Below are 18,710 nucleotides of genomic sequence, written 5' to 3'. Positions count from 1 at the left end.
ATAGAGTGATACTGGTTCCATTTCCAGGTAGACATACCTTTGGATTTTCAAACCACTAGTTGTCTTGGATTTGCAGTGATCCTTCCATATTCATTCATTTATTTCATTTCCCTATTATTTTTCTGTTATTTTTTGTTAAAATATTGCAGATTATATTTCTCAAAAGTCAAAATAAACTATATTAATAAAGTTTTTGTCTAGTTGGAAACATTTGTCTCCCTTCTGTATTGACTTTGATATCAAAAAATGAAGAGGTAGAATTATGTCATTATTTTGTAATGGAAGTTTTGAGAAATGTTGATTACTGACATAAAAATTCCAAAGGTAAGGCTGGGCGCGGTGGCTCACGCTTTTAATCCCAGCACTTTGGGAGGCCGAGGTGGGCAGATCACCTGAGGTCAGGAATTTGAAACCAGCCTGGCCAACATGGCGAAACCCTGTGTCTACTAAAAATACAAAAATTAGCCAGGCGTGGTGGTGCGCACTTCTAATCTCAGCTACTCGGGAGGCTGAGGCAGGAGAATCACTTGAACCCAGGAGGCAGAGGTTGCGGTGAGCCGAGATCGTGCCACTGCACTCCAGCCTGGTCAACAGAGTGAGACTCTGTCTCAAAAAAAAAAAAAAAAAAATTCGGAAGGTATAACTGCCTACTATTTCAGTAGTTACGAAGTTCTATCTCAAAAACGTTACCTGGGTCATGTGGGTCAGTGTTCTAGGGTAGATCTTGATAGTCGATTTTTCTAATGAGCTTCTGCGGGATGCCATTGCTGCTGGTTTAGACATCACTTGAAATAGCAAGACTGTAGTAATCACTTTGTCCTTTCTGGAAACAGAACTCTTTCTATTGAGAAACCCATTTTAAGTGGTATAAAATATGACCCAGGTATTGGCCAATCACAATCTCTCTTAAGAAGTGATTTTGGCACCAGGTGCAGTGGCTCATGCCTGTAATCTTAACACTTTGGGAGGCCAGGAGGGAAGATTGCTTGAGGCCAGGGGTTCAGGACCAGCCTGAGCAACATGGCAAAACCCCATCTCTACCAAAAATACAAAAATTAGCTGGTGCGGTGGCACATGCCTGTAGTCCCAGCTACTTGGGAGGCTGAGGTGGGAGGATGGTTTGAGCCTGTGAGATGGTGGAGGTTGCAATGAGCAGAGATCGCACCATTTTCCTCCAGCCTGGGTGACAGAGCCAGACCTTGACTCCAAAAAAAAAAAAAAAAAAGGTGATTTGGGACTCTAGGTGGTATGTCATCCTTCAACTATAAAAGGGGTCGTCTTTCCTGGTCCATCTAACATGAAAAAGTAAGGCTAATATGAAAGAATAAGGCCAATATAAAAAAGGGTAAGATGAAGCACTAAAAGAGTATGTCCTCAGGGCATTATTTGGATTCCTGGATTCAAATGTGTTTAATATATTTTATTCCTGGAATTACAAGTTAATATATTCAGTTTTTTCTTAAGCTAGTCTGAATTTCTCGCTATCCTACAACCAGAAGTCCTGATAAATATACCAAGTTCAGCCATTCAACAAATTATAACTAATGGCAATAGGACTTTGATCAAAGTGTAGTTGAGTTAATGCAAAAACAGAATATAATTAATGCTCTTATGTAACCTGAGGGACGTTGAACTCAACGTCTATAAGTATTCTAATACAGTCCTAGAAGCAATGTGGTGACTGTCCAATATAACTTATTTACAGCATTATCTTCTTACTTAAAAGATGTGTAACAACGCTTTGGGAGGCTGAAGGGGGAGGATCACCTGAGGCCAGGAGTTTGAGGCCAACGTGGGCAACAAAGCAAGACTCTTGTCTCTATAAAACACTAGCTGGGCATGGTGGCACATGCCTGTGGTGCTAGCTAATCTGGAGGCTGAGGCAGGAGCATAGAGACCCAGTCTTGAAAAAAAAAAGATGTATAAGCTCATACCTCCAGTGGTGAAAATGACCTTGGGTAGCTACTTTTCCACTTTGTAGATAAGGAAATCAACTTGCATTTTGTTCAATGCTCCATCTAAACTTACTGAACCCAGAACCTAGGTCTACCCTTCTCATTCTACAGCTCCCCTCTTCCACACTGTCATTGCTATTCCTTAATTTTTTTTTTTTTTTTTGAGACAGTCTTAACTCTGTCACCCAGGCTGGAGTACAGTGGCATGATCTTGGCTCACTGCAGCCTCTGCCTCCCGGGTTCAAGTGATTCTTGTGCCTCAGCCTTCTGAGTAGCTGGGATTACAGGCACATGCCACCACGACCAGCTAATTTTTGTATTTTTAGTAGAGACGGGATTTTCCCATGTTGGCCAGGCTGATCTCGAACTCCTGACCTCAGGAGATTCGCCTACCAGAGGTGCTGGGATTATGCGCCTGGCTTGTTATTCCTTAATGTATTAAGACGTTACTATGTTATCACTGGCTTCTGGTTGAGTGAAAAGGATGCCAGTACTTCCTAAAATTAATTAGCTATAAATGTATACAAAATGTATATATTTGTATGTCTATGCCAGGCTCTGTGGCTCTTGCCTGTAATCCCAACACTTTGGGAGGCCAGCAGGATTGCTTGAGACCAGGAATTTGAGACCAGCCTGGGCAACATAGAGAGACACCAGCTCTACAAACATTTAAAAAAAATTAGCAGGCATAGTGGCACATGCTTGTAGTACCAGCTACTGGGGAGGCTGAAGTGGGAGGATCTCTTGAGCCTGGGAGGTCAAGGCTGTAGTGAGCTGTGATCGTATCACTGTACTCCAGACTGGGCAAAAGAGCAAGACCCTGTCTCAAAAAACAAAACAAAAAACCCAAAATGTATGTCTAGATGCCTCTTTGTAACATACCTTGCATGTGAATATATGTTTGGGAAGAAATATTGGAGAATCATATAGTAAGGCCCATATACAACTTGATAACTCATGCATTAATGTATAAACACTGAAGAAAAATTCTAAATGCGATTCCAAAAGTACTTCTAAGGTTATCAGACACTATAAAATTAAGATTCTTTTAAGACAAAGAATATTCACTGTTTTTAAAATTTAAAGAAATTTAGAAATATTCTTCAAAAATTAGAAATTAATGTTAACTTCTAGGCCGGGCGTGGTGGTTTGTGCCTGTAATCCTAGCACTTTGGAGGCCAAGTAGGGTGGATCACTTGAGTCCAGGAGTTTGAGACCAGCCTGGGCAACATGGCAAAATCTCATCTCCACAAAAAACACAAAAATAAGCTGGGCATGGTGGGGCATGCCTGTAGTCTCAGCTACTTGGGGGTCTGAGGCAGGAGGATTGCTTGAACCTGGAAAGTCAAGGCTGAAGTGGGCCGAGATCCTGCCACTACACTGCAGCCTGGGTGACAAAGTGAGACACTCTCTTTAAAAAAAAAAAAAACTATGTTATGTTTATGTACTCTTGAAATACTGGTAATTTGAACACAACACAGTGAGAAGGAATTGGTGCCTGAAAGTGAATTATTTTACCTGGTTAAGTTTGCTTCATATTTAAGATTGAAATTTAGAGTCTGGACATGGTGTCTCACGCCTGTAATCCCAGTGCTTTGTGAAGCCAAGTTGGGAGGATCGCTGGAGGCCCGAGTTTGAGATCAGCTTGGGTAACATAGTGAGACCATGACTACAAAAAAATTAGAAAATTAGCTGGGTGTGGTGGTGTGCACCTGTAGTCCTAGCTACTTCGGAGGTTGAGACAGGAGGACTACTTTAGCCTATGAGTTGGTCAGTAATTTTCTTTAGTACAGACCTAGATACAATTCTTACCCAGAATGGCTTAAAATAGAGTTTAATAGTTTAATTTAATGTGTTTGCATGTATGGTGAGTTACTAATATGATCAAGATTCAAATAAATCTCCAAACAATTATACAAAACAGAAAAAAACAAAACACTTTATTTTCCACAAGGAAGAGCAATAGGAAAAATTAAATCATTTCCCACATATTGTTTTCTTAAAACAGAGCCTACAAGGACATATTCAGCACCAAATAAAAAAGGAAAAAAAGAGAAATTACAAACAGCCATAGAATATAATCTATAAAGCAAACATTTAATATTGCACTTTGTTTTGCTAACATTTTGGATTTTACTTTTCCTAATTGAAAAATCAGGAATCTATCTTGAATACTGGAATACAACTGTGAACCTCACATCTTATGTCAGGAATTGACCAATATTTTTAAAAAAGTAATGCCTCTAAAGAAATACATTTTAAAGGAGAAAATAAAACTTTATTTGATAAAGTTTTATACATTTAAAGTTTTATCACATTTTGTGATCCAGTGCCAATTATCAGAATATTGGTCATTCTTGCTTCATGTGTTATTTGTAAGAGTATATAATGACAAGTATTCCAATGCTATGCATATCAACAATTGTTCCCTAGTCAGTTAGACGTAAGAGAGAAAAGGGATTTTCTGACAATCCCCCTCAAACAAAAATAAAACCACCAAATGCCCTTTATGCCAAATATTCCATTAGCTTTTTTTGAGGGGGACATTCACAAAATGATTCAACAATAAAAAAATATTTCACCCCCATTTCCTTATTATCTAGTATTAGTTTGCTACGGGAGCCCAAACCCTTTAACCGAATCACTTAAAACGCGATTCATTTTTACACTGGGCTTTCTTCACCCTGTCAGCATTTGTCAAACATGAATTGTCTTCCATGTTTTCTTAAAGGCCACTTATGGAAAAGCCTATTTGTTTTGTATGAGCTTTAAGACAGTATTTAACCAGGTCAAGCACCAAGCCAGAGCTACTATTATTTTCAGCCACTTTATTAACTGTGGGGTTAAATGGCAGGATAGATGTAACACCCATTTTACACGTATGTTGCAACATCAGAGATGCTGGTTTTCTTTAAAAACATCAGAGCTGAATTCCTTCTAAAATACAACAACAACAACAACAACAAAATAAGTACACTTGGTACCTTGGAAAATGCTGAAATGCTATCATGAATGCTGGTATATTTGTTATGAGCCAACAGAAAATTACCTTTAATATAAACTATAACTTACTGATGTGATTGTTCTTCCTATGTAATCTATACATAATCAAAGTGAGTGATTTCTCATGTTTAGCAAATTGTTCTTTAGGTAATGAAAAACAGTATTCTCATTAGAAAAACACAAAAATCCAAAAGATTTATCACAGCAAACGTTCTAGTATTTTAAATTTTGAAGTTACTTTTGGAATAAAGTCGAGTTTTCATGCCATACCAAGCTTGAGCAAGATAGCAAAGGTACAAATTGAGCTCTCTATTCATAACCTCAATGTATGTATTCCTGCTCATTAATATACTTTGCACCAGCAAAAACGATTTCCAACATATGTGTTTTGGAGGTAATTAAGTAACTCTGTATAAAAATAAATGCACTTTTCCCTCCTTTCCCCAGTGAATGGAAAACTTCCATACTTTTAAAATAATAATAAAAAAAATAATTTTTAAGAGCAACAGCCCTCAACTCTTTGCTGGTGCCTGCCATACTGCCTTTCTTCACTCCATTCTTAGCTCTGCTAGTTTCTTCTTGTATGTCATGATAAAAAGGGGATGTGGGTGTGTAACTTTTGTGTATGTCCCGTTTCCAAATTTCCCTCTCCAAAAAGCCAACCAAATAAACAAACAAACAAACGAAAAAAACAGTGCAACAAAACACAAATAGCATTCCAACAGTTTGGCAAGTGATGCGTTCACCTGAGATTAAGTGATTTTAGGCAGTCAGTAACAAAATGCTGCTTTGCTGTAATAGTAGAAAGGCAACAAATTCTTAAAAGAAACCAAGAAGGTATACAATCTTGACAGTCTCTTATTAGCTTCCTCCTCTTATCTCTTTTTTCCCCACATTATCTGTTGCGTATCTACTACAGTAGGCTGCAAAACATACAGCAAAAAGGATTGGCTTGAAGGCATTTGATGTTTGTAAATAAATCCACAATTGGATCCAAGCTGAAGAGGTGATACATGGTCAGCCTAGTAGACAATTCTGAGCATGTGCATACGCAGGAAAAGTCCAGGCTATATTAAATAAAAAAAAATGTCAGTGCGTTTTTTCATGTTAAAGTTTTTTCAAAGCTTTGTTTTGTTCCTTGTTGTGCTGACCACAAACAAGTTTTAAGAGTATCAGGAGTCTGGCAAAAATAGAAAAAAAAAAAAAAAAAAAAGAAGCTGTAGTGACATCGAACCGCACAATGTAAGCATTGAGCATGTGCAAATTTTCAAATCAAAAGAAGGAAATCATCCCTCTTTACAACGTGATGTCTTGACACGTACGACCATAGGCTAAGAAGACTGCTCTGAGTATGTGCCAGTTTTAAAAGAGAAAAGCTTAGATCTTCAAGCATGTTGGAGCAGTCCCAGAATGTTGCTGTAGGCTTCTAAAGCATGATCACTGGTTGTTTCATGCATTTGCCATTTTTCTGGGCAAAAGCAATTCCACTTCCTCTGAAACGTGTCTCCAAGATACTTCTCTGTCCTCAGCCGGAAGAGATACAGTTCGGAACCCACATCAACTTGATTCAACCAAGTGTTCCTTCAACGAGAGGGGCAGGATGGTCTATCATCTGCTGACTGATCAGGATTTGGATCAATCTAGAAAGAAATGAGAAAAAAAGTTTACAGAGTTATTTCATGAGGTCTAGGAAGAATGTAGCAAATGACTACAATTCTGAATACTAGTCAAGAAATGTAATCAGAGAGCAAACACAGCTTGTTAGCATATTATATCCAATTATTCTCTTTTCATACCTGAAATGCTATGTGGGGAGGAAAGGGTGTTGGTACCTATAGTACCTGATATTTAATTACTAGATTAACAAGCTTTATAAAGGCATGTCTGAATAGTCCCCTATTTCACAAAAATTAACAGTAAAATTTTATCAGTGAATGAAGACTTTTACTCAGTACTTTAGTAGTACTTAATTAAGACCTAAATACACAACGTAGAATATCTTCATAGCAATCATCTCCTTTTGTAAAGCACCCCTTTCATCCTTCTACAAAAAAGTTAACTCATCGCTTCCTCTGACTTTGGAAAAATGAAATCGTATAAACAATGCTCTTTGTTTATACAATGTGCAAACAATTTGTTTACTCACATGAACAATGTGCTTATGTGAGGTAATAACTCATGGGTGTAAAATCCCACAGAAGGCCAAAAACGCAGTGTATCAGGAAATAAAACTGCTGAACCCAAAACACTCAAGAGGTTTCCTCCCACCTTCTTTATCTTCAGAGTGACTTTTATATGCACATATTTTTAATGAAAAGTTGCTTCTCAAGTACAAAGAGAATGGTCATAGAAAAGCAAATTGTTGGGTTTAATATATTTTTTACTGAAAGAGCTTTTGGACGAGACCCCATCCACTTGCATCTAAATGTGGAACAACCCAAATTGCCTCAGAAGCTTTAGGTAAAACACATTTTTGAAGGAAAAAAGCCAAATAACTTTTAGTTAAATCACACCCTGAACATATTTTAGGGTTTTAAAAGTTGTAAATTATCTTTAGTGCTTTTTAAAAGGAGGCAGAATTTTCCCACAAATTGCTTAAAAGTGAACTATACTTAGATTGTCATTCTTTTTAAAATGCCTCCTTGGACAGCCAGGAAGCCTCAAATCAAGCCAGAAATGACTGACTTAATAAGCAAGACAGAAATGTCCAAGTAAAAATGTAATGACAAAATCTGTAACAAGTGGCAGAACACTTTTAGCATCTAATAGAAAGTGTATGTATTAGAAAATAAATAGAAAAAATTATGTCTCATCAATAATTCTGAATATTCTATAATCAATGAATGAAGAAGATCTCATATCATCACAACCAAAGGAAAACTGACCCTTCCAGTTATGGTGTTAATAAAAAAAAAAGAGAAATATGATGAACAATCCCCTAATGTTTAATTTGGGAGTAATATTTCAGAGTAAAACACCTATGTAAATTACAGTAACCAAAAGAAAAAGCTGATTCTAGTAATTTACAGAATTATTTTGGTATCAAAACCAACTCCAAAACCCCTTAAAAATGTGTACTAGTGGCTAAAGTCACTCTGAAATATCCTGAAATTACTGGACACCCCACCTACTCACTCCTTGTCTTTACATACACTGTTCTTCCTGCCTTTTGAGGACTACTCATTCTTCAAAATTCAGCTTAATAGTCACCTTTTCAAGAAGCCCCACCTGATGCCCAAGACCTAATAAGCTGCTTCTCAAATGAGCTGTGCATTTTATCACATTATTATATAATATTTTGCTTCTTAGCTTGTTTTCCTCAGTAATCTGTGGGTTTCTCCTAAGGGCCACGTTTTATTTACATTTAAGTGCTTAGCTGCCATCAATATGAGATGAATGAAAATAGTCTAACCATGTGGGAATGTCGTTTTAAGATGTTATCACAAATACATTATTTCTTATGACTGAGAATGTCAAAATATGCAATTGGAAAAGCATCATGAATAAGATAAATTCTACTATTTAATCAGTGTTTGCAAAATGCTAGTTCTTCCTATCGATGCTTGGATATACAAAATTCTTCCTTCAAAAAAAGTGTCTCAAGATACAAGTTTAAGAGAAAAAAAATTAGTAATTCAACATGAGGTTAGATCATTATCTTAATTCCCTAATAAGTGAACAGTCCTACCTCTGCATCAAACTTAGTAAATATTGACGACCCTAATATTAACTTTTAATCTGTTGTTTTAAATTATTTGTTCTGTTATCATGATAATCAAGATCTAATAACATTAAGAAAAAAAAATGCCTGCAATGCTATTTCCCAAGATAGCCAGTTCATTTCATACTTAAGGAGTAGGTACTTACCTCTGAATAAAGAGGTGGAGGCAAGAATCGAAACTCCTGGATATATGCAAACAGTGGTCCTTGAAGGGCTCTCTCAAAGTCATCACAAGCACTCACTGGTACAAGATTGTTCCGCCTTTGTTCCTCTGTTACCACTTCTGCATAGCTGGGTGGTGCTGAAGGAAAAAGATACACGCAATTCGAACAGCATGTTCTTATGCATGTCAAAATACACAGAATAGTAGGTATTAAAAAGCAACGTCAAGGTAAAATAATTATTGTTTGGTGATCAAAACTATGAAGACATATAATCAAAACTGAATATTAGGGGCACATCTACTTTCTTTAGGGAAAGATTACGTTCATCTAGGGTCATAAAATATCAGAGGCAAAATAATTTTCTTGATAATAATAGTAAGAGATTAAGCTTAGATGTGTATTATCAAATTACCTTCAGGTCTTTCAGGAAGTGATAAACTGAGCCAGTTCATATTCATGCTACACTGACTGCTTACACTTGAGGTTCTGCTACCAAATGGATGTAGAGGAATGGTACCGATGACAAGTGGCAAATTAAGAAATAAATCCATAGCTCCAGGAATATCCACATATACCTAAACATTGCAAAGAAATATTAAGTTTAGAATGCCAAGTATGATTTCCTTTTCAAAAACTCATAACCAATTTTAATGTTATTTGAAACCCCCATTTACTTCATTTTTAAACTTACATACATGAAAAGTTTCTCTTTTATGTATAATTCTGTATAGTACATTTACATATAAGGTATAATTGTAAGTCAAACTATATAAAGAGTTATGTATTTTATATGTCACTATATATGGAATTAAAAAAAATCAAATTCTGGATGTAAGACAAAACTATGTCATAACTTTAAGACTTAAAAACAAAACAAAACAAAACACCAGAAACCTCTTGGGCCAGGCACTGTGGCTCATGCCTATAATTCCAACATTTTGGGAGGCCATGGTGGATGGATCACTTGAGCCCAGGAGTTCAAGACCAACCTGGGCGACATGGTCAAACTCCATCACTACAAAAAATATAAAAATTATCCAGGCATGGCTACAGGCACACCTGTAGTCCCAACTACTTGGGAGCTGAGGTGGGAAGATCACTGGAGCCCAGAAAGCAGAGGCTGTAGCGGAGCTGAGACTGTGCCACTGCATTCCAGCCTGGGTGACAGGTGTTTCAAAAAAGAAAAAAGAAAGGAAAAAACCTCTTAAATGTGTACATACCATTAGTGAATATTCCACGCGGATTATACTACAGTCGAGGATAGAGGGAGAAACTGGTGGAATTTTCAGCAACTTGCCATTCCACGTCTCTGTCTTTCCAGATGATAAGGATTCCCCACGCAAGTTAGCCACAAGCTGTTTTACTTCCTTCATTTTCCCTTTGGCATAGAAGGCCTGTGTTTGGTAAATGGCTGCCTTTGGCACCACCATTCGGGAAGAGCAGTTCTCAATCTCAGCAAATATCTGAATTGATTCACCTAGAGAGGGAAAAATATATACATATCTACTGTTAGAAAAAAACAACAAAAGAAGTCAAGGTTCTTAAAGCTAAAGTAAGAAAGTGCAACTAACATACATGAAAAGATGTCCCAGGAACTGCAAATAACTTGAGTCATAGAAATGAACTAATCAGTAGCTATTTGAAAAAGGAAACTACATTCTACTTTGTGAAAAAAACAAATGGATAAGCACAATTTGTTATTTCACAAAAGAATACTATATTATGTTTATATTTAGTAGTCATATTATAAATTTATACACAAAAGCTAAGTGAAGAAAAGTTTTTTGTGGGAATCTACCTCTTACATACCTGGGGTATAGCCCTTCCTTTCAATTTTGGCACTTAAGGATATTGGGCCTGAGGTACAGAACCAGCAACAGAGTGTCTTTTCTTTTGTGCCTGCTTGGGGTGACTGTAAGAAAAAAATTAAGAGAAAAAGGTCAGTGTATGGATTGGTACAATCAATACCAGAATATTTTAAAATATAACCCTAAATTTGTGGAAAATTAAAAATTAAAACTGGTTTTGCTTTTTTTTTGTATCCAGACATACTTCTTATTTTTTAACTAACCGATGGTTTTGAATTATACCATTACTTTTATTTTTATATAAATTTCCATTCAATTAGAAAAAAAAGGTAAAGGGTTTACAGCCTATCCCATAAACATAGTTTTTTAGCTCACACTATTTACAAATGTAGTAATCAAAAACCAACCAAATAAAAAAAACCCTTTCCACATTCCATTTAAACTGCCTTAAAAAGGCAGCAAAGAAAGCAATCTGATTATAATTCCAAATGTTAACATCTTTCTCTGAGAATATAAAAAAATCAATATGTAAAAAAGGAAAATGCCCATTTCTTATGTGCTTTAAAGATGTTATCATTTGTTTAAATCAAATAAAGTTTTAAGTCAAATTTGAATTATTTTCAGACAAATGCAATTAAAAATAGATTTCTTTAAAAAAGGAGTTAAGTTTTTTAATGAAACTAATGATTCCCCATTATTTGACAACTATCCCTCTATTGGAATAACAAAGTATAGTACAAATTTTAGATTATGATATTGTCAAGTAAGTGATATTGTATTATAATAAAAGATACTACTGCTCTTCTTCCACTCAAATCATCCAAGGACCAGATCTGTTTTTTGTTATGGCTGTCATACTCTGAGTAAGAGATACTTCATATCATATACTGGTCTTAGTTTTATATTTACTTAAAGGTACTACAATGTCAAAAATATGAGCATATTTTTCATTAATTTCAGTGTTCTTGACTGTATTTAAGAAAATGTGTATTTATGAAATTTTAAAAGAAAACCAGTATTTTTAAATTATGACAACTGCATAGTTTAGGTGATTGATTATTCTTTAATATTTATATGCCAAAAACAAAGAATAAATAATTCAGTCAATTCTTACCAGTAATGAAGGAGTGTTGATATCTATATGCTCAAAGACTGTAAATTCCTTCTTTAATTTTACTGGTAGTAGCCAAGGCCTGTGCAATTCGGCTTTCACCCAATAGCGCACACTGCCATGTCGGCCTTCGAATGAGGTAGCGAGTGGTCTGTGCAGAATATAAAGGTCAATATATTAATTTTATACCTCTTTCTAACAATTACACAGTAGGTCAGAATAGACGTGTTAATATATTGTATTGTTTATGTTCCAATGAGGTATCAAACATATAATTTAAAAAATTTCCAAAGGGATAAGTCATTGGGGAAAAAACTTCCTATTTCCAACTAAGAATAAACGATAAATATCTTTAAAATTTTGCTTTAAAAAGCCAGAAGAATACAATCCATTTAAACTAAGAGGAGGCTACTTTTAATGATGGTGGCAAAATCATGAAAGTTTAATGGACATTTTTTGAAAAGGCCAAGAATTCAAACACAAAGTTGAGAATGGTTTAACTATTTCTACTGATAAATTCTAGACACTGGTTAAACATTCAGACCAAATTCCCTATAGTACTCCACTTCTCATTAGCCGGGAATTATCATCTTTTAATAGCAACTAATTAAGGTCTAGAAAAGGCCTGGAATAGTCATTATAGTTTCAAAAATTTCATATTTCATAAGTTTACTGAAAAACTACTTTTGTATCTCTCAGTTTACTCATGTTCTAATTCCTGTTTGGCTGTTCTCTAACTTTACGGGCTTCAAAAGAAAAAGATATAGTCCTCTTGATCTATGTCAAGAGAATAAAAAAAAATTTTTTTTAACTCTGTCAGATTTTACTTGTGGAAGGTTTTATTTTAGCAAGTTCAGTATCTTTTTCATAATTTCATTAGTAAAATACTCAATGTTCAGTTATTTACAAGAGTGCTAGCTTAGATTAGCATAAGAAACACTGGTGTTTTCATATATATATATTTTTTTGCATTTTAGACTCCCACATTAACTTGTATAGCAGAGAAATAAAATCTTAAACTGTATGCTAATAGTTATCCAAAATTTATGTTAAATGACTTTGGTTTACAGATAGAACTTTAACATTAAATGACGCTGAAAATACTCAGGCCCCATATTGGCCTTATTCTATCAACAGACTTTAATATTTTTCTCAGAAATTAGATGAGGGCATTATATTCTAAATAAAATTCTCAAATAATACAGTAAATAGAATTTTCTAAAAAATACCATTTATGACTTCTCTCTCTATATATAACATCTCAAGCACTAGAATTAACAAATGCAGAATTAATGTACATTTGTCACCTGACAAAATCTTATGTAATCTGTTTATTCTCCAGAATAATCACCACAAGTGCCATTTTGCAGGTTTTAATATTTGGTAAAAGGCATTTTTTTAAAAAAAAGTTTGTATCATCTCTTCCAACAATCTGTCATTACTTCAAGAATATACCACTTTCCTTTTTCCTTTCTTACTAGATTCCAAGTTTTATATTAATGTATCCTTGATGCATGTTTCCTTTTAAGCCTGGGTCATATCTCTTGTGTGACCTTCCCAATAGTTCTTTGTACAGAAGCTATTAAGTTCATATCAGAAGAAAAACATTTCTAAAGTTAGGATATTCCTAATTATTTTTATTTTCGAAACTTACTGCTATTGGTTAGTATTAGCAGAAAAAGTAGAATATAGAATTTTTTATAAATTGAAGCTACTAAGACTTGATAGGGTCTATCTTTTCTCATAATGATAATTGATAATAAACTAAGTATAAAGTGGTTATTATTTGACTAGCAACTTCCAATTCACTCATGTTAAAGGAAACCCTATTCCTATTTTAAAAACCTCATAAACTTTAGGATAGAATACTGAAAATTGAGTATGCTTTCTAGAATTTTGCCACGCTAGATTAAAAAATAGCTTCTTATGTTTAATATATTGTTTTCCTCTAGCAAGTTTCAGTAATGAAAAGGGTTTTTTTTTCCCAACTAAAAATGTTTAAATTTAGAATACTTAATTTTAAAATAATGCTCTGATCATGAGTATCTATAAAAATGCCTATTATTTATAATACTTACGTCTGTGGAAGCTCGAAGCTGAATGCATATTCATGCCTTCCTGAATGAATAGTGTGGAAGCCTTCTTCGGAATTATCATCATCTAAAACAAACATAAAAAGAAAACAAAGAATTTATTATTCAACATTTACATACTCCGCAGGGTGGCATAACTTTAAAGATGCTTACATAACAATTAAGACCACAAAACAAGCTTTGGAGTCTGAGAGATCTGAGTTCTAATTCTAACTTCATCATTTCCTCTGGACAAAATAAAAATCCTGTCTTCAGCTGCCTTATCTGTAAAATGGGGATAATGAATACTCACACCCCACAGGCTTTTTATTTTTTCTAATGGAAAATGACCCAAACTGCAAAGCATCTGTTTATAAAATAGTATATATACTCAAAAGGCTCGGGTCTCACATCATGGTAAGACAATGCTATCCTTTGTCTCCAACGGTTTGCTTAAATTTATCGCATTAAGACTATAATGTATCAAAGAAAAACTGTTCATGCAACCCTCTTAAAATATGTCAGTTTATAGGGAATAATAATACCAGATGTGAATAGAATAGATACTCCAAAACCACTAGAAAACCTTGTCAAATAGACGGAGTAAAAAAAAAAAAAAAGCCACACATTGATTTTAATGTCAGTTTTATAACTAAAAATAATTACTTATTGATCTAAAATGATCACAACACTCAGTTGGTCCTAGCAACGACTAAAACTTGCAAAAACTATACCTTAGATAATTACAAAGAACCGCATTTAGGTGGTGTCGGCTTATAAGGAAACAATATTGTCCAACATCCTTCAAAAAAATGAAGTCTAACTATTAATAGTTTCCAGTTTCTATAAAAAAGGGATGACCTTTCATTTTACAACCAATTTTTTTGGTGAAATTATTTTTTTTCAAGTGGCATGAAAATAAATATAATCGAAAATATGGGAGGGGGTTCTAGATCATTAAAGTGCCTATTTAGCGTTTAAATTACAGAAATATCTTTTAGTTTTCTTGGTGTAGAAACCTTTACGATTAGCCCCCAGAGTAGAAAAAACTGGCACATTATTTAACTTTCCTTCAGCAAAGTATTGAATATACACAAAAAACGTGATGCCTCCCTGATATTAAACGAGAAAAAGGGGGAAAAAAGCATGTATACGTCGATACTTTCATTTAAAAATCATGGTGATTCGCTTATGTCTCCATACAATTTTCCTCGTCCCCTGTGCAAATTCCCCTGAACGGATTTCAGAACCAAAAACTAGCTGATGAGCTGGGGGCCATTTAAATTCGCTCCCCTCGAAGGCGCCCGAAGTTCGCCTTCCTTTCCCTTTCTTCCCTCTTCGCTCCCTTTTTGTGCCAGCTCAGCAGTCTCATTGAGGCGAGCGGCGGCGGCCGCGCCGTGGTAAACAAGTGCCGGGCTGTCAATCAAGAACTAGACCGGAGCAGGAGAGGACCGGCCTAAACCGGCGCGAGCAGATCCCAGCCGGCCTGCCCGCGCGCCGCCGCCGCCGCCGCCGCCGCCGCTGCCGCCCGCGCGCCCCGCTATACATACGGCATACGTCGCTCGGCGCTCGCGCCCGTGCCCGCGCAACCTAGCCTGCAGGCCGGGGGGCGGGGCGAGCGAGCCGCGGCGCTTCCGCTTTACACGCCCCAGCCGGCGACCGGTTCGATCTGGCTCGGGCCACTCTGACACCTTTAGTTTCGGCAAGGGAGGCGGGGGCCCGAAGGCTTCGGAAAACGATGGGTGAGGGGGCAGAGGATACCCGTCGAAGCCCCCCCCCCCAAATTTCGATATTGGAATCACTTTCCTTCTTCCTCGGGCCAGCCTTTGCTCTGTCCCCTCAGGTCAACTCAAGGTAGACAGTGTGGCGACTGGAGAGGTCGGGGAACAAGCTTTGTTTCAGCTAAGGGGAAAACAAGCGTTCACAGGAGTCCCCGGACACCTCCCACTCGGGAGATAGTTAACGGGGGTCCTGCCAACCCTTCCCATCCAACTTCCATCTGAAAAGGATTTTCTGCTAAAGTTGGGTCCATGGCCATCCAGCACCTGTAAGGCCGGCAGGAGCGTCTGCCCTCTCCTCAGTTAAAGCCTGACGTCGTTTCCTTTCGATGGCCCTTAGGAGGCCCAAAAGAGGGGCGACAGAACATGATGTGACACGGGCCGGGCGCCCCCAGAAGCCCGGGAACAAACGTGAGTACGGGCTGGGTGGGGGTCGCTCTGGAGGAACCTTTACCGGCGCACGCCGGTTTCCTAGCCTCGCCCCAGCCGCGGCGCGAGCTCACTCTCCCCACCCGCCCGCGCCCAATCCAATCAGCGCCTGCCATCGCCTTAGCAACAGGCTAACAAACCTGGCTCCGCCTATCCCGGGCGCCCGGGGCGGGGTCTCAGTTACCAGGCTAGTTTGAGAGCTCCCAGTTTCAAGTCATTGAAACTATTCCAGACTGAGCTCGTCTACGCGTTGCAGGGTTTGGGGGGCATTTTGTTGGGGGTGCAGGGCATTTAGTTTTCTTTACCACGAAATCATGGTGCAACTAATGAAATTATATTTGTCCTCACATCTCGTTGTTCTACTTTTCCCCACTGCAAGTCTTAACCCCTTGAAGAAAAATCTGTTTTCTTTCACCCGTTTCATAAAAGGCTGCAATATTCAGAAAGGTACAAACACAAAGTCATCTATCTGCTTTTCAACAAATACCAAGGCTGTCATTAGGCATTTGCATCTCCTATCAGTGTTAACACTTGGAGAGATTAATTAGTTATTTCAGGATGCAAAGTACCTGTATCTAACTACGAAAATCCTGCTAAAGAACTGAGTTCACCTTAATAGTTTCAAAAATAATGCATTAATACTGTCCCTCAAAGCATCCTTCATTTCTCACTTGCCTTAGTCATCAGCACTTCTCCAGGATGTACGTTTTTCATATAAAAAGTAAGGTAAAATATGTCTCTAATTTTTTTTCTGAAAAATCGCCAACATCTGAACCAAATACTGCATTAAAAAGGAGAGGCACAAAAATTACATAACCAGTTTTAACATTATATTCTTCTTGGGCTAGGAATTAAGTCATCGCCACCACCTGACGCGTGTAACCAATCTGCTGAGAGCAGAACAAGCGCCCCTCCTCACCACCCCCCAGAACTGGTCCGAAACAGGATTGAACCGCTTCTAACAAAGGGTGGAAACTTAGAAAAACAAGCCTAGAGTCTCCTATATTTCCACAATGTAACCATTTAAACAATAGATTGGAAATCTCAGGACTCCTTCTCCCTTTGACAACCCTTTATCTCTCTCTTCTAACCAAAAATCAAATCCAGCGTGCCCTATACTTTTCAATTCCATTTGACTGGCATGGGTTTCATTGAATGCACGTTCCAAAGTTAGACATGATGCTCGGAAAAGAAAATTACTGATCCTAAATGGCTTCTAAACCTGACTCGATACCTATCATAATGACAGATAGTCATTCCTTTAAAATAAGGAATGCTGGGTGTAAATTTTTAAAGGAATGGTAAAGAATAGAGAAAAAAACACGTGGGGTGTTGATACCATATGTCAAAATAAGCCACAGAAATCTTTTATGAAAGAACAGTCATCAATTCTTTAAAGTCTTTTGCATTCCAATATTAAAAATGAAACACACCCATTAAGTCTCTTAAAAATGTTATTACATTTCTTGATCGAAGTTCAGTTTTTACATCTTAGGTTGCAAGTAAAAGGGGCAAAAATCTAAGACTGCAGCTTTTACCAATTCATTTGAAAATATATTAGTAAAACGATTGAATTGGATTCAAACAGAATTTATAAGTAAGGTGCAAATGGACTACAAGTGCGTGTGGCACAGACCGAGCCGGGTACAGAGGTAGCTGAATAAGTGTAGTTAGCAGTCACTTTGCAGATGCCTGCATGCATTACGGCTTAACACACGATGAACGTCAAGGAGAATCCAAACCTTCCAACTTTGCTAACCTTTCTCAAACTGCTTAGTTATGCTAGGAGTAGAATCACGTTAATTCAGAAAACTGAAAAGGTACGTTTCCAAAGAAAATGAGTCCAATGACTTCTGAATAACAAAAACTTACCTCTTTCGTGCCCAATTAAGATGTCTTTATGGTTGAAATACTCTACTTCTTCAGTGTAATTCTGTGTATAGGCAGTATTGGAGCCGGCGTTTCTAGATTCAGTCCAGCGTACTTTCGCATGTCCTCTTGCATGAATTTTAAGAGATTTTACTCTGATTTCCCCAGTAACTTCTAAATTTACCCTTCCTGAGACGGTATCCCCACTAGAATACACAGGGACATTGCTGTCATTAAGACAGTCAAAGCTTATTGTCAAACTCTTCACCTTTCCCAGCACCATGTTTATAACAAAATCTATAAAAATATAATGTAAGACAAAAAAGTCAAGATCGCATATAAAATGTGATCTTCACTTAACACTGATCGATATTTTTGCCGTGCAAAATGCTTGCAGGCCGGATCAGTGATTCTCTACAAATAGTTCATTGAGATTTCTTAAAAAGTCAGGGCAGCAGAGGCTGCTGCTCCGCGCTCCCGCTCGTCTCAGTGGTCTCCTTACAAAGACGGGCGGCTAAAGGCTGCCAGCTCACTTTAAGAGCAGCTTTGTGAAAAACAACCCCAGTGCGCAGGCGCAGGCCGCGGCTGCTGTCCGCCCTCCCTGCGCGCCCCCTCCCGCGCCGCGCCGCGCCGCGCTCGCTCCCTTGCCCGCTCGCTCCCGGGTACAGTAGGTGTAGAGCTAGGGGAAGGAGATACTGGAGCTGCCGGCCGGCTGAACCTGACTTCTCTTCATTGTGGGCTCCTATTGGTAGGCAGGCTACCGTATACCCTCGACGTGCTATCTGGAGCCCGTTACCGAG

General features: G+C 37.5%; 1 protein-coding gene and 1 long non-coding RNA gene across 4 annotated transcripts in view; one reads left to right on the top strand and one right to left on the bottom strand.

Annotated features, from left to right (window-relative positions):
- Positions 1-3,866: 3,866 nt before the first annotated feature.
- Positions 3,867-18,460, bottom strand: ARRDC3 (arrestin domain containing 3). Of its 3 annotated transcripts, none has more exons than XM_003822771.6 (8): positions 17,914-18,460; positions 13,841-13,922; positions 11,766-11,913; positions 10,653-10,755; positions 10,064-10,320; positions 9,256-9,418; positions 8,826-8,980; positions 3,867-6,598 (listed from the first exon to the last, which is right to left on the bottom strand). In XM_003822771.6, the coding sequence occupies exons 1-8, from the start codon at positions 18,191-18,193 to the stop codon at positions 6,542-6,544; spliced, it is 1,245 nt and encodes a 414-aa protein (XP_003822819.1). In that variant the 5' UTR covers positions 18,194-18,460; the 3' UTR covers positions 3,867-6,541. The 3 variants fall into 3 exon arrangements, with proteins under 3 accessions (XP_003822819.1, XP_054968183.1, XP_024784600.1); XM_055112208.1 differs by lacking the exon at positions 17,914-18,460 and adding an exon at positions 15,880-16,013; XM_024928832.4 differs by lacking the exon at positions 11,766-11,913 and having other exon boundaries at positions 17,914-17,943.
- Positions 15,307-18,710, top strand: part of LOC129397744 (uncharacterized) — a 47,294-nt gene continuing 43,890 nt past the window's right edge. The window contains exon 1 of the long non-coding RNA XR_008625334.2: positions 15,307-16,023. This is a non-coding gene — a long non-coding RNA (uncharacterized LOC129397744). The remainder of the gene's footprint in view (positions 16,024-18,710) is intronic.

This window comes from Pan paniscus, chromosome 4, assembly GCF_029289425.2.
Source record: "Pan paniscus chromosome 4, NHGRI_mPanPan1-v2.0_pri, whole genome shotgun sequence".
Taxonomy (NCBI): Eukaryota; Metazoa; Chordata; class Mammalia; order Primates; family Hominidae; genus Pan; species Pan paniscus.
Note: the sequence above shows the minus strand (reverse complement) of the source record. Positions and strands in the feature narration are given on the sequence as shown.

Excerpts from the sequence above, each read along its gene's own strand:
- ARRDC3 (XM_003822771.6), bottom strand. The coding sequence starts at position 18,193 with ATGGTGCTGGGAAAGGTGAAGAGTTTGACAATAAGCTTTGACTGTCTT. Across the intron at positions 13,923-17,913 it reads CTTAATTGGGCACGAAAGAG|ATGATGATAATTCCGAAGAA; the intron begins GTAAGTTTTTGT and ends TGTTTGTTTTAG. Across the intron at positions 10,756-11,765 it reads TCAACACTCCTTCATTACTG|TCACCCCAAGCAGGCACAAA; the intron begins GTAAGAATTGAC and ends TTTTTCTTACAG.